Genomic DNA, 12,220 nt, shown 5'->3' with positions numbered 1-12,220 from the left:
TCCACGTATTTGTTTTTCTTTGAGCCGCAAAAAAAAAAAAAAAACAACAATAAATAATAATAAATAAATAAATAATAAAAATGGACGTAATTGACTATTTTTAAGGGAAAGGAATAATAATAAAAAAAAAAAAAAAAGGTCAGTGTCATTTGTATAGCATCAGGAAGAAGGGGCGGAAGGGCCTCTGTGGTGTACGGTATTCACGTATTGCACACGTATGCATGCATCCCTTTAAAGCAGCGAATAAAGTTTTCATTGCGGTTTTGTTGTTGTTGTTGTTGTTGTTGTTTTTCTTTCTTTCTTGGGCAATGTATGTATGCATGCATCTATGCCTTTTGGTGGGCCAGCGGGAAAAAAAGGATTTAAAACACACACACACACACACACAGTTCCAGGAGAAAGACAAAATAATGGTTTTTTCGGAGATTTTACACGACGCCACGGCGTTACATCGGCTGCACGATCACAGGCTAATGGAACTGCAATTTTCTCAAATGGGAAGGATAGGTAAGATTGCACACCAAATAAAGGGTGTAATACGTATGGTGACAGATTTGGGCGGGTTTTTGCCGATTTTGTTGACGCTCAGCGCATTCTTTTTGGGGTGGCGTGCCGTTGGAATCATGGCGAACTGCGATAATCCACTCGTGGTAGTGCTCTCCGGCAGTATGGAGCCGGCCTACCACCGTGGTGACTTATTGCTTCTGCACAAGATCTCAAAGGTGAATATTGGCGATGTTATTGTTTTTAGTCTTCCTGGTCGCACCGTTCCCATTGTACATCGTGTACATGGCGTGCATGAGGACGGCGGCACGTTGTTGTTTCTTACAAAAGGTGATAACAATGAACTTGATGACCGCACACTTTATCCTGAGGGATATCATTGGGTACGGGACGAGGATGCTACGGGGAAAGTTTTTGCCATTATTCCAAATGCTGGCTTTTTGACCATTTTATCAGAGGACAGACCATGGATTAAATTTCTTGCATTGTCGGTTGCAATCTTGTGGGGATGCATATCCGGCGGATAAGGAATTCTCTAGACACCACAGCTGATAAAACACTCAAATTACTGTGTATTACTTAACAAAACATGTGCGCTCCGCTTTTAGGGAAGGAGAAGAGTAATAATGTATAGAGGAGTTAATGTTTTTATTTTTTTTTTTTTTTCTTGTACGACGGAAGGGGGTTTATTCTTTGTTCTTCTTTCCGTTCCTTTTTCCTCCTTCTCTCTTTCTTTCTTTTTGTGCGATGCTCCGATTGAGTCCCTCTTTGCGCCCATGTGTGTTCTCATTGGGGCCTCTCTGCACCCTCCCCCATTCATGTTCCCCTTTTTTTTTCTCTCTTTGATTCGTCTTGTGAATAATGTACGCAGGTAATCAAAAGGCATAAAGTGATTTATAAAAGGGAAAGGTGATTTTTGTTTGTGTTTGTTTGTGTGTGTTTTTGTCAGATGGAGGAGAATCATGCAAATGACAACAATAATAACAACGGCGAGACCGGGGAGAAGCCAGCGGTAAAGTCGGAAACCCCGCTGGTCTCCATTAAGGTTGTGAATGCCGATGGCGCCGAGATGTTCTTCAAGATCAAGTGCGGGACGCAGTTGAAGAAATTATTTGATGCATATTGCAAGAAGCAGGGTATCTCTCGCAGCAGCGTCCGCTTCTTGTTTGATGGCTCACCGATCGATGAGTCCAAGACGCCGCAAGACTTGGGCATGGAGGATGACGACGTGATTGACGCCATGGTTGAGCAGACAGGCGGGAACACGTTTTGATCATCTGCATGGTATTTTTTTCTCCGTGGCTCGTAGATTAATTCCTGCCTCCCTCCCTCTTTCTCTCTTTTTCTGCGATGCTCCGATTGAGTCCCTCTTTGCGCCCATGTGTGTTCTCATTGGGGCTTCTCTGCACCCTCCCCCATTCATGTTCCCCTTTTTTTTTTTCTCTTCTCACTCTCCTACATTCTAACTTTTGGTATTTAACGGAGTATTCAACATGTCGGAGTCGAAGTTGAAGCTGTCGCGGGAGGATGTGCATGAATTTGTTCGTGCCATGACGGCAGAGATGCAGACACCGTCTTTTGTTGAAAAATTGCGCGAGGCGGTCAAGCAGGAGCCAATCCCTACAAGCGAGTCGGAGCTTATGGCCGTCTTTGAGGCTCTACAGGTGGAGTTTCTCACACGTTATGAGGCTACACGAAAGTGTGGGGGAAATGTGCAACAAGAGAAGCAAGATAACGCGACTATACCAGATGGCAACGCAATCCTGCAAGAACTGAGGGAGGCAGTGCTGCACTACCCAGACAAGGAGACAGAAGGAATGATTAGACAAATGTGCATGTTGCAGGAGTCGCAGATGCTGTCGGTGTGCGCGTCCACGCCGTCACTGGCGCCGCTGGTGCAGCCAAGGGGAGATGGGTGTCAGCATGCTCATTGTCATGGTCATGGTCACAGCCATGGGGCCCCGGATGCGCAGCAGATGATGGAAATGCAAATGGCAATTCAATCCCTCTCCCCGCAGCTACGGCAGGATATGACACGCATTCAACAAACCATACACAGTGGTCAACAGCCCTCGGGGGAAGATGTACTAAAGATGCGGGAGATACAGTCCCACATAAAGGCATTTATTACCACGCTGAGACAATTCAATGCTGGAAACACGGCTACGAAGAAGTGAAAATGGCCCGTGGGATAAAATGAATACTTTCAAAGATTGGATCTGGACGAAAACGATCACAAGAAATAAAAAAAAAAACACCGAAAATGAAGAAGAATAAAATTTTATTAAAAAAAAAAAATACATAATTAAAGACAAGAATCAGTGTTTTTGTTTTTATTTATTATTTTTTAAGGGGTAGTAGTGGATGCAGAGTAAAACCGAAAGAAGACATGGAGGACGCATGAATATATATATAATTGATGTGTGCTCTGTGTTAGTGTCATCTATCTCTGCGTGTATCTATGTGTGTGTGTGTGTGTGTGTGTGTGTGGGCCAATGAACGGCAATGATGAAATTTGATCTGCTTTCCATCCGTGTTGGCCCGCCCTTAAACTGCCTCTGTATTTATTTTCTCTGACCACAAGCAAGGATAGAAGTAATACCTTACAGTTACCATTGTACGTGGATATTTTAGCCTTATATATAATGTTTGTTTACTCATGCAAGCGCAGCCAGGATGTGTGTGTTTTAGATGTTGGTTGTATTTTTGTAATGATCCCTTTTGTTTCTTCTTTTAGCACATTTCCTTTTTTTTTTCTCATCTGTGCATTCATGCCAGCATATCTTTGCTTGATTTATTTATTTCTCTTTCCCTCCACTTCCTGCGTGGCATCTCCAATGGCAAAGTGCAATATAGGGAAGAGTAAACAGCAACCCCAAATCTAAAAAGAATAATAATAATAATAATAAATGGCATCCATGCGCCGTGCCAGCGGTAGAGGAGGAAGAGGTGTACGAGTCGCGGATGACGTTGTGCACGTGGCGGGGGAGGTGGAAACCGAGGGGAAATTCGTGAAGGAGGCGGAACGACACAGTGAGGCGAGGAATGATGAAACTTTGGCGAGCGAAACGGGCACGCCATCGCCAGCGCAAGAGCGTTCTTTAGGGGCGGCAAACTCTGTCATGGCACCGCCCCCGCGTTTCTCGGAGGTCTCTCCCGTGTCGAAGGAAGGAACTCGTTCTTCTAGAAAACGTTTCCGCCGCGCCGACAGTCCACAAGAAGGAGAAGAAGAAGGCGAGGAAGAAGCGGAGGCACAGGAGCCGCAGATGCGTCACACCATTGCTGACAGTCGTTGCAGCGCTACCAGCGCCATCACAAGGGGGAGGCCGAGCGGCAACATGATGTATGAAGATGAGGGATTCTTTCATGACTTGAGCGCCATGCAACCGTTGCGCATACACCTTGGTGTGTGCCCGTTGCCAGGCGATGCGACGACTGTGAGGACGACATCCATTTCATCGTCACTGCTCACGGAGGGGGAAACCTCCACCACGGCGCTGCTGCTGGAACCCCGGAAGTTTTTCACGTTGCCTGAAGAAAAAGGAGGGAAAGATATAGTTGGCTGGGCCGCCGCTTTTCCTTCTGTTGCGGTGGAATTGCCGGGAGAAGGCGTGTACAACAATGCCTCTGTTTCTGTAACCGTCATGTTGGCACCGTAGTTTTTTGTTTGTAAGTAAAAAGAAGAAGAAAGATTTTAGATGTGCCTCCATAAACACGCATGAACACACACACAGCCATGGCGAAGGAGAGGGAGGACGAGCGGGGAGGATGATGGAAGGTGACTGAAATCTTCTGATGCATCTTTTTCTTTTTTTTTTTCTTTTTTTTTTTTACGCCCGCTTTATTGTTGATGCAAACGTGTAGACAAATCTTCTTATTTGGCACGTCACGGCGTGCTGCGGAGGAACAGAACGTGGCTGGAAACGCGGGTTGGGCACAAACGGGCAATCGAAGGGGGAAAAAAAAGAGAGAAAAGAAGACGGGTGGAGCGAAGGGAAGGTGAAAACATGCTTCCATGCGGAGGAGCAACAGCGGCTCAGAGGGACGCTGCGATGGCGTATCACCAGTTGATCCAGCAGCAGCAGCAGGCTTTGATGCATCGGCTCTATCAAAACACGCCCTCTGCTGGCGATGTTCCCAACGATGATAATGACAGTAATGGCGAAGTTTTCCAGGTGGTGGGGGATGAGATGATGGCGGCACTCGGCCGACGGGTCATCGTCAATCGCACCGCAGTCACGGACGCATCCGGGGAAGCAGGCAGACAAATGATGGACCACCGGGGGGAGGTCGTGCGGAGCGCACTGTTGCAACGGTATTCCGCAATCCCGCTGCGTCATCACACCACGCATCACAGGCAAGGGCAACCAGAGGAGGACATTCATTCCATGGACCATGAAAGGCGTCGAAGAAATCGACGCGTGGAGTTCATCTTGCAGCGTATGCCCGACTTTTGGTCGATCATCACCAATAATGCCGTAGGAGGGCTTCATTAGATTCATCTTCCCTTTTTTTTCTTTTTTTTATGTGTGTTTCTTTTGGGGAGTTTTCTTTTCTGGGAGGGTTATTTGTCTTATTATTATTATTATTATTATTATTTCCTTCTCCGTGCGTGCGCACGGACCGCTTCAAATGAATATCTCTTGTCTTTTCAGATGTGCGCTTTGCGACAACCGTCCCTGCAGATTACAACCTCCTGTCTTCGTGTGTGTGTGTGTGTGTGTGTGTGTGTGTGTGTGTGTGTGTGGTGAGACGTGTCAGGAATTCTCTCTTCTTTTACTTGCGAATGCATCCCACATTACACGCATAAACACACGGCAAACGGAAGCGGCGGTAGTCTCTCTCTCTGCGGCAGGCAATAAACGCTACCAGAGAAAATAATTTAAAAACAAAATAAAACCAAAACCAAAAAGAGAAGAAGGAGTGGAGGGGAGGGGAGAAAATAGTGGGTTGAAGCATGCGGACGGGCAAAGGACGTTCCGAGGGGCAGGCATTTCACCGGCGTCTCTTGTCTGAGTACAACACGGAGATTACTCTGGAGAATTATGTGGCATACTTTGAGCTGAAGCCGATTGCAAAATCGGTGGAGCAACTGCGGAAGGAGATTGATGAGCACACGTCTCTGGCGGCGGCCGTGGCAGCAGCAGCCATGCTTTCATTCACCTCACATGAAGGGACGTTTGACCCAATGGCGACAACGGAGAGCGATCCGGCTCTAGAGGAGATGATGAAGAAACGGCATGAACTGGAAGAAAAATTTTTTGTGGAGCTGCGAGCATCCTTTGTGAAGGTGAAGAAGTATCTGTGGCAACTGGAGGATGATCTCCTGACGCGTGTACATGAATTGGAGCAACTGACGGAGGAGGAGATCCGCGCAATGCCGGATGAATGCATTGCCAAATTATACGTGAAGGTTCAGACTATCCTGCGCTACCGGTCACTTAATCTTGCGGCATTTCGCAAAATTATGAAGAAATTTATGGAACGCTGCGCATGCGACAGTTTGGAACTTCAGCAACGCCTGATGTCTATAGATGAAACTATTTTCAACAGCGCCATTGCACAGCCACGCCTTGATCTTCGTCGCATTGCATTGGATTTGATCGCACTCTATGGCACGGTGTATCGTCTCACCTATGAGGAGACCGTGGCACATTTAAGCCACTATGAATACCGCGCTGGTATCAATATTCGCCGTATCTTGCCTCACAGTGACACGTTTTTCTTTACCCTTAATTTTCCCCACCAGGAGAGGCAAGGGAACTTTGCGGCGCGTATTCTTTCCGGTAGTACGAGCCTTTTTTGTGAAAAGATGATATGTGAGGTGTTGCAGTGTCCGCGGTACCCGCCGTGTTGCAATCAGTTTCCGAATGGAGAGATCAATGTCAGTCTCTCTCGAACACTGCGTGGTGATGATGTGTTTGTGCTTCAGTCCCTTGTGCGGTGCGATCATCTTGGACTGTCGCATTCGGGGACGTTCATGGAGCTGGCGTTGATGTTACATACAGCCCGGTTAAGTTCCGCCGCTCGCATTACAGCCGTTATTCCTTATCTTGCATACGCTGATAGTGTTTCCTCAGTGGCTGTTGTGGCCGAGTTACTTGAAAAGATGGGCTGTCAACATGTCATCACAGTAGACATGTCTAGTGAGCAGGTGGAAGGTATGTTCTCTGTGCCACTTGAAAATATATCCGCCAGATATGAGTTTGTTCGATTCATCGCTAAACACCTGACAAATGAGGGTCATGACTTCCGAAACATCACCGTCGTGTCACCTTCCGGCACCTCTGTGAGCCGTGCAAAGTATTTTGCGGATGCTTTGATGAACTACATGAAGTTGTCGAGCGCGGAGCAGTTTGTCTCTGTGTGCACGGCGGTCCATCGTCACCCGAACCTGCCGCCGCCGCCCCCAGTGAAGAGTGTGTCACACAGACCCTGTGCCACCGATAAACCGACAGCAACCGTGACCACCACCGCGGCCTCCAGTGCCACGTGTCAGACGTCTCTTTCTGAAGAAAAGTCCAGCAAACAACAGGAGGCGCACCAAAGTCATTCGCATCCACGAGCAGGGACTGTTCTCGATTTGTTTTCGCCCCCACCGCGTGGAATAAGTCCAACGCATGAGAACGCGAGCAACACGGTTGCCTTTGTGAAGGCGTTACGGCAACAAGAGGAGGGCGTTAGTGCCATTTGCGAAGATCGGGCAGATAACCCCGCCCAAACCGACGGCGTGGCACTCGTTGGTGACGTCAAGGGCCGACTTTGTATTATTGTTGACACCACCATTGACGAGGCGATTAAAATTTGCCGTACCGCGTGGAAATTGCATGAGGCAGGTGCGAGTCGCATCATCCTCATAGCGACGCACCTCATTCTCTCCGCAGGGGCGGAGGAGCGGCTGGTTAAAAGTCCCATTGACCTCATTGTTGTCACCGATAGCGTCAACCAAGATGTGGTCTTTAAAAAGCCACTCTTTGCACAAAAACTACGGCTGCTGCCTATTGCACCGCTTCTTGCGCGCGCCATTGAGAAAATGCACACGGAAAATACGCTCGCCACGCTTTTTGAGAAGTAGTGAGGGAAAAAAAAAAAATTTTTTATGAAGGACTGGTTCATTTTTCCCTTTTCTTTTGTGGGTTTGTGGGAAGATATCCTGTTTTTTGTTTTGTTTTCTCCGTTGATTTGTCTCTTGTTGCATTTTGGCATTTGTTGCTTGCTCTTATTAATTTATTCTCTTGTATTACAACTGTCTATCAGCCCCCAGTGGCCATGGAGTGAGAGGAGGAGAGGGGATAATCAACGGAGATTCCTACATCAACCATATTTGTTATTTTATACACGTGTCTGCCCTTCGGTGTGTGTGTGTGTGTGTGTGTTTGGCGGGAATGAGGGTGGGGAAGTGTGTGGTGTATTGAGCAAAGTCTATAGAGAGAGGGAAAGGGTCCGATATGCATTGGCACGATGTATATTGCGGTGAAAACGGGGCAGTGACAAATAGGCAACGGCACAGGCGTAACTACGCATGGGATATTTATTTATTTATTTATTTATTTATTATTATTATTTTTCTTTGAGGAAATGGTGAGAAAAAGAACGAAGAAAAGGAAAAAAAATAAAAATAAAAATTAAAAAAAAAAAAACCGAACGAAGCGTCTCTTTATTTCCATCACATGGAAGTAAAGATACACAGTAGGGTTCAGGGAGAGAGGAATAAGAAGAGAGGGGGAAGAAACGGAGGGTGAGACGCATAGATATATATATATATGGGCATCTTGTTAGCAGTGACCACATACACAAAGGGGAGGCAAAGGAAAGCCCACTGAACACAACGGGAGGGGAGGGGAAATGAAAGGGAAGGAGTTAAGAAGCGAAAATAAATTTATATATATATATATATATATTTATAACGGGCCAACTAAAATAAGAACTTTTTCCCCACAGTTTGCTTTCTTCTCTTTGCGTTGCTACCATTTTTATTATTATTATTATTCGATGAATGTGTGAGAAGTCGCAAAGATACAGACACTGGGAGAGGTGAATGGCGGTAAGAGTTATTGTGATGTGAATCTCCTCAAATACATGTACACGTCGTTAGAGATGACATTATATATATATATATAACGTCTGCAAGTATATGCATTTATTTAGAAATGTGCGTGTGCCCACAGTTATCCTTCTTGTCTTTCTTTATCATTTTGTTTTGTTTTGTTTTGTGTGTCTGTACCGTGCCTCTTAGTATTGTATCATACAGAGAGTATTATAGTGAGGGATAAATAGAGGAAGGAGGTGAAAAGGGAAACGATTAGGAGTTGTGTGTTTGTTTTCTTTTTTTTTTTTTTTTTTTTTTTTTTTCGCTTTTATTATTATTATTATTGTTGGATATGTTGACCTCTAGCATTCACAATATTAATAATATTATTATTAGCCCCTGCCGCTGTTGTGCAGTTGCCCCCATGAAACCTCAACAGCGTAGACCACCGTTTTCTTCTTGTTTAATGTGGAGGCGGTGGTTGCTCATGTTGACTGGCTTTTATTTACTTTTTGCGATGCTTATCAGTTCTGTGTGGCCCGTGGACATGAGCACGCCGTCGTACGCGTCCGTAGTGAGCCAGAGTTATGGTGGGTGGGGCATTCCTGTCGCGGAGGCGGCTGGTGTAAATGCCACATTAGGAACCACCACAGTCACCTTCACTGGTTGGAGTGCGACCGAAGTGAAGATGAACAAAACAGGCATATTTCCCGCCACCGTTGCACTGGGGCGTTATTTAGTCATCTTTGGCGGATCTGCCATCGTCCCGCCTTACATCCCAACGTCAGTGTTTTTGAGTCAATATGCTCTTCCAACCATTAACGTGTTGGACATGACTACAGGAAAACTTGTGTTGCCATTGATGCTTGTACACGGTGTGCCAGCTGCGGCAAGTCATAAGGTGCGAAGACACCGTGATCCCCCTCCGGCACCTCCTAAAACTGTTTTTCGTGTTCCCGCGAAACTGACATTTCCTGCTGTTGGGACGAAAAATACCGTTCAACTTGGCCTGGCGGCGTACATCGTAGGGTTTTGCACAATGATCCCCAGAAATGTGATTGTAGAAGACGATGATGAATTTCATGCGTTTCTCCGATCCGTACAAGAAGTGCGGCTGTATCAGGAAGAGTTTCCTCCCGTAGATGATGTTACAATGGATATACGGAACAAAAGCCTCCCAGAGGATGCGATGTTGCGTTTCAATGCCAGTTGTGTCGGAAGTGGTGAGGATATCATCTACATTGTGGGTGGTATTTCCCTTGAGAAGATGGCCCCATTGGCTTCTGTCTCCCAGTACAACGTCGTAACAGGAAAATTTATTGAAGCCGGGCTGCTTCTTGATGATCCTCTTGTTGCCCCTGGTGTCTTTGAGGGTAGCAGTCTTGTGTTTATTGCCGGTGGTTACCGAGAAACCAAGGAACGTGGACTTCTTATCAGCCGCATGCTGACAGTCATTGACCCTTCGCTGGTCAAGACTAACATTGGAACATATGGCCATCCATGGCAGCTCAACTGGCTCTCACCACAAATTATGATGTATAATCACACACTGGCCGTGATGGGTGCCACGAATGATCGTTCTTTTGACCAACAGGAGGTATGGCCTGATCTAATGAGTCTCTATGGTGCTGTGGAAACTGTGCCCATTCGATTTCCACCACTACGCAGTAATGCCGCTGTGTTTTCCGTGACGACCGTGGATGGAGTGACTGTTTACCTTGTTGGTGGGCAAATCCCACCGCCAGATGGAACAGGTATTTCGTTTGACATCTTTACAGGAAAAATGCTTGTGGACGATGGGCATGTGGTGGTGAGCATCATCGGATTTCACTACATTTCTCTTGTGGAGGACGTCCTAGAGGAGGTGGAAGAAGCGGCAATGGAAATGCATCCCACGGGGAAATGGACAGACATGAAGGGTGAAGCCACATCTCTCCATGGGTTCAAGGCACACGTACGAGAAGAAGACGAAGAAGCAGAAATAGAAGAGGAACAAGGAGAAAAGGAGGTGGTGAATTTGCATTCACCTATGCAGGAGGATTTTCAAGGTGGGAGCACACATTCTCTTTTTTCTTCAGATAATACGCCAACCGTTAGTCCGTCTATAACACCAACGCCGCCACTGCCACCTCCGCCAGCTCCGCCTACCCCACCTCCCAAAGACTTGCCAAATAATGATGGACATTTCACAGTATTAGTGAATGGTTATGAGCCCCTATGGTACAATTTCACGTTTAACATTCTTCTCTCTGAGAGCCTGGCACAAGCCTGCCCCGGTATCGTCAATTCTAGTAAACATGTGGCAAATACTGATCTTGATCAAGTATCTTCGTGCCTTTTACGTCTCTCTGATTCGCCCACATGTAATTCAGTTCTTCTGGATATTGGTAACCTGTCCCATGTCAACACACAGCCATACGTGGTGGATATTGTTGATCCCGTTACCAATAACATTTCAAAGAAAAAAACAATGGCAGTGGGTCCTATTACTCTTGTAGGATCCCTGGCAGATGGTATTCTTAACCTCACTGGAAATGGAACACCGTATGGTCATCCTCATGATTCCTTCTTTTTTGAGGATAGTTATTATCATCATCGTCGTCCCCCTCGTTCGCAGCCAAAGTACGATAATGATACCACGAAAGTATATTATGAACAAGTTTTTTTGTATGTCTGCTTCTCAAGTGGTGCCTTTGTTCTCCCTCAGTGCAAGAGTGGTGTAAAGGAGACACGTTGGGATGAATCAAAGGCTGGAAGGAAACCTTGTACAACCGCCTTTTACAAGGCGTTGAATGCTGAACGCCCTTTTGTTCTTTCACCGGTCATGAAGTGGGTACCTTCCACAACGACGACGATGGCTCCTTCCCCTTCGCCAGATAATAAATTGTCATATGGTACTATTGCCACATTAGTATTGTTTACTCTTATTGTCACGATACTTGTATCAATTGGACTGTTCTACATTGTGCGGTGTTGCAGATGGAGGAAATTTGAAAAGGGGGAAAGACAACATTTACTTTTAAGCAATGATGAGGATGGGGGTGATGAGAATCGTGGGGTTGGTCGTGGTGCTGCCCTTCCTGCGCATCAGAAGCAAAGTCTTCTGGATGGCAAGTACAAAGTGCTGCATCGTCTTGGACGGGGGAGTTTCTCTGTGGTATACCTCGTGGAACGTGTTGTAGATGGTCAACGTTTTGCGCTGAAGTACGTCCAGTGTGCCGATGACGTGGATCGACAAGAGGCTATGCGCGAGTGTGAAGTTGCCTACACATTGCAAGGGCACCCAAATGTAATTCGGTTGGTAGACATGTTTATGTCGTATCGTTTTGATACAAATCTGCACGCCGGTGGGGCCCGCCAACAGCAACATTCTGAGCATCAATTGGGTTCACCGAGTGGGTCCGTCATGATATGTGTGGATGAGGGCAGTGACATTTATCCGGTCCCTCCTCAACGTGGGGCGGTGGCAGCGGCGACGTCAGGGGAGCGGTATCTGTCTCTTGTCATGGCATACCACGAGAAGGGGGATCTTGGGAAGTGGATTCGACAGCAAAAATCAGAGCCAATGATTCCAGAAACGACCATCATGAGTATTGCTTTTCAGATTCTAACGGTGATGCAGTTTATGCACCCACATGATCCTCCCATCGTCCATCGCGATTTGAAACCTGAAAACATCCTTCTTGA

At 46.5% G+C, this 12,220-nt stretch overlaps 7 protein-coding genes across 7 annotated transcripts, besides 23 other annotated features; all 7 read left to right on the top strand.

The window, feature by feature from the left end:
- Window positions 1-5,487: part of a sequence feature (heterozygous, Esmeraldo-like haplotype) that runs on past the window's edge.
- Window positions 29-137: a sequence feature (T-rich).
- Window positions 264-289: a microsatellite.
- Window positions 368-388: a microsatellite.
- Window positions 411-1,031, top strand: Tc00.1047053507809.74 (signal peptidase type I, putative; the record flags this gene model as incomplete). The annotated part of the gene is made up of 1 exon (XM_812337.1): window positions 411-1,031. The coding sequence occupies one exon, from the start codon at window positions 411-413 to the stop codon at window positions 1,029-1,031; it is 621 nt and encodes a 206-aa protein (XP_817430.1).
- Window positions 1,150-1,170: a sequence feature (AT_rich).
- Window positions 1,194-1,245: a sequence feature (A-rich).
- On the top strand, window positions 1,454-1,777 carry Tc00.1047053507809.70 (small ubiquitin protein, putative; the record flags this gene model as incomplete). The annotated part of the gene is made up of 1 exon (XM_812327.1): window positions 1,454-1,777. The coding sequence occupies one exon, from the start codon at window positions 1,454-1,456 to the stop codon at window positions 1,775-1,777; it is 324 nt and encodes a 107-aa protein (XP_817420.1).
- On the top strand, window positions 1,998-2,681 carry Tc00.1047053507809.60 (hypothetical protein, conserved; the record flags this gene model as incomplete). Its single annotated transcript, XM_812326.1, has 1 exon — window positions 1,998-2,681. One exon carries the CDS (start codon window positions 1,998-2,000, stop codon window positions 2,679-2,681), a length of 684 nt encoding a protein of 227 aa, XP_817419.1.
- Window positions 2,777-2,855: a sequence feature (AT_rich).
- Window positions 2,955-2,994: a microsatellite.
- Window positions 3,394-3,413: a microsatellite.
- Window positions 3,414-4,163, top strand: Tc00.1047053507809.50 (hypothetical protein, conserved; the record flags this gene model as incomplete). Its single annotated transcript, XM_812325.1, has 1 exon — window positions 3,414-4,163. One exon carries the CDS (start codon window positions 3,414-3,416, stop codon window positions 4,161-4,163), a length of 750 nt encoding a protein of 249 aa, XP_817418.1.
- Window positions 4,307-4,336: a microsatellite.
- Tc00.1047053507809.39 (hypothetical protein, conserved) lies at window positions 4,512-5,000 on the top strand (the record flags this gene model as incomplete). The annotated part of the gene is made up of 1 exon (XM_812340.1): window positions 4,512-5,000. The coding sequence occupies one exon, from the start codon at window positions 4,512-4,514 to the stop codon at window positions 4,998-5,000; it is 489 nt and encodes a 162-aa protein (XP_817433.1).
- Window positions 5,078-5,103: a microsatellite.
- Window positions 5,209-5,251: a microsatellite.
- On the top strand, window positions 5,462-7,579 carry Tc00.1047053507809.30 (ribose-phosphate pyrophosphokinase, putative; the record flags this gene model as incomplete). The annotated part of the gene is made up of 1 exon (XM_812324.1): window positions 5,462-7,579. The coding sequence occupies one exon, from the start codon at window positions 5,462-5,464 to the stop codon at window positions 7,577-7,579; it is 2,118 nt and encodes a 705-aa protein (XP_817417.1).
- Window positions 5,488-5,637: a sequence feature (areas merged during assembly that could not be assigned to a particular haplotype. This can correspond to areas where the two haplotypes were merged or to regions with more than two copies in the genome that were merged during assembly.).
- Window positions 5,638-12,220: a sequence feature (heterozygous, Esmeraldo-like haplotype).
- Window positions 7,859-7,880: a microsatellite.
- Window positions 8,033-8,060: a microsatellite.
- Window positions 8,091-8,144: a sequence feature (T-rich).
- Window positions 8,385-8,410: a microsatellite.
- Window positions 8,474-8,494: a sequence feature (AT_rich).
- Window positions 8,698-8,718: a microsatellite.
- Window positions 8,821-8,856: a microsatellite.
- Window positions 8,886-12,220, top strand: Tc00.1047053507809.14 (protein kinase, putative; the record flags this gene model as incomplete). The annotated part of the gene is made up of 1 exon (XM_812338.1): window positions 8,886-12,220. A coding segment is annotated over one exon (3,335 nt), but the record flags the coding sequence as incomplete, so codon positions are not given.
- Window positions 8,907-8,928: a sequence feature (AT_rich).
- Window positions 10,493-10,540: a sequence feature (CT-rich).

The sequence above is a fragment of the Trypanosoma cruzi genome, genomic scaffold, assembly GCF_000209065.1.
Source record: "Trypanosoma cruzi strain CL Brener 1047053516459 genomic scaffold, whole genome shotgun sequence".
In the NCBI taxonomy this organism is placed as follows: Eukaryota; Euglenozoa; class Kinetoplastea; order Trypanosomatida; family Trypanosomatidae; genus Trypanosoma; species Trypanosoma cruzi.
This window is presented reverse-complemented; position numbering and strand designations above follow the sequence as displayed.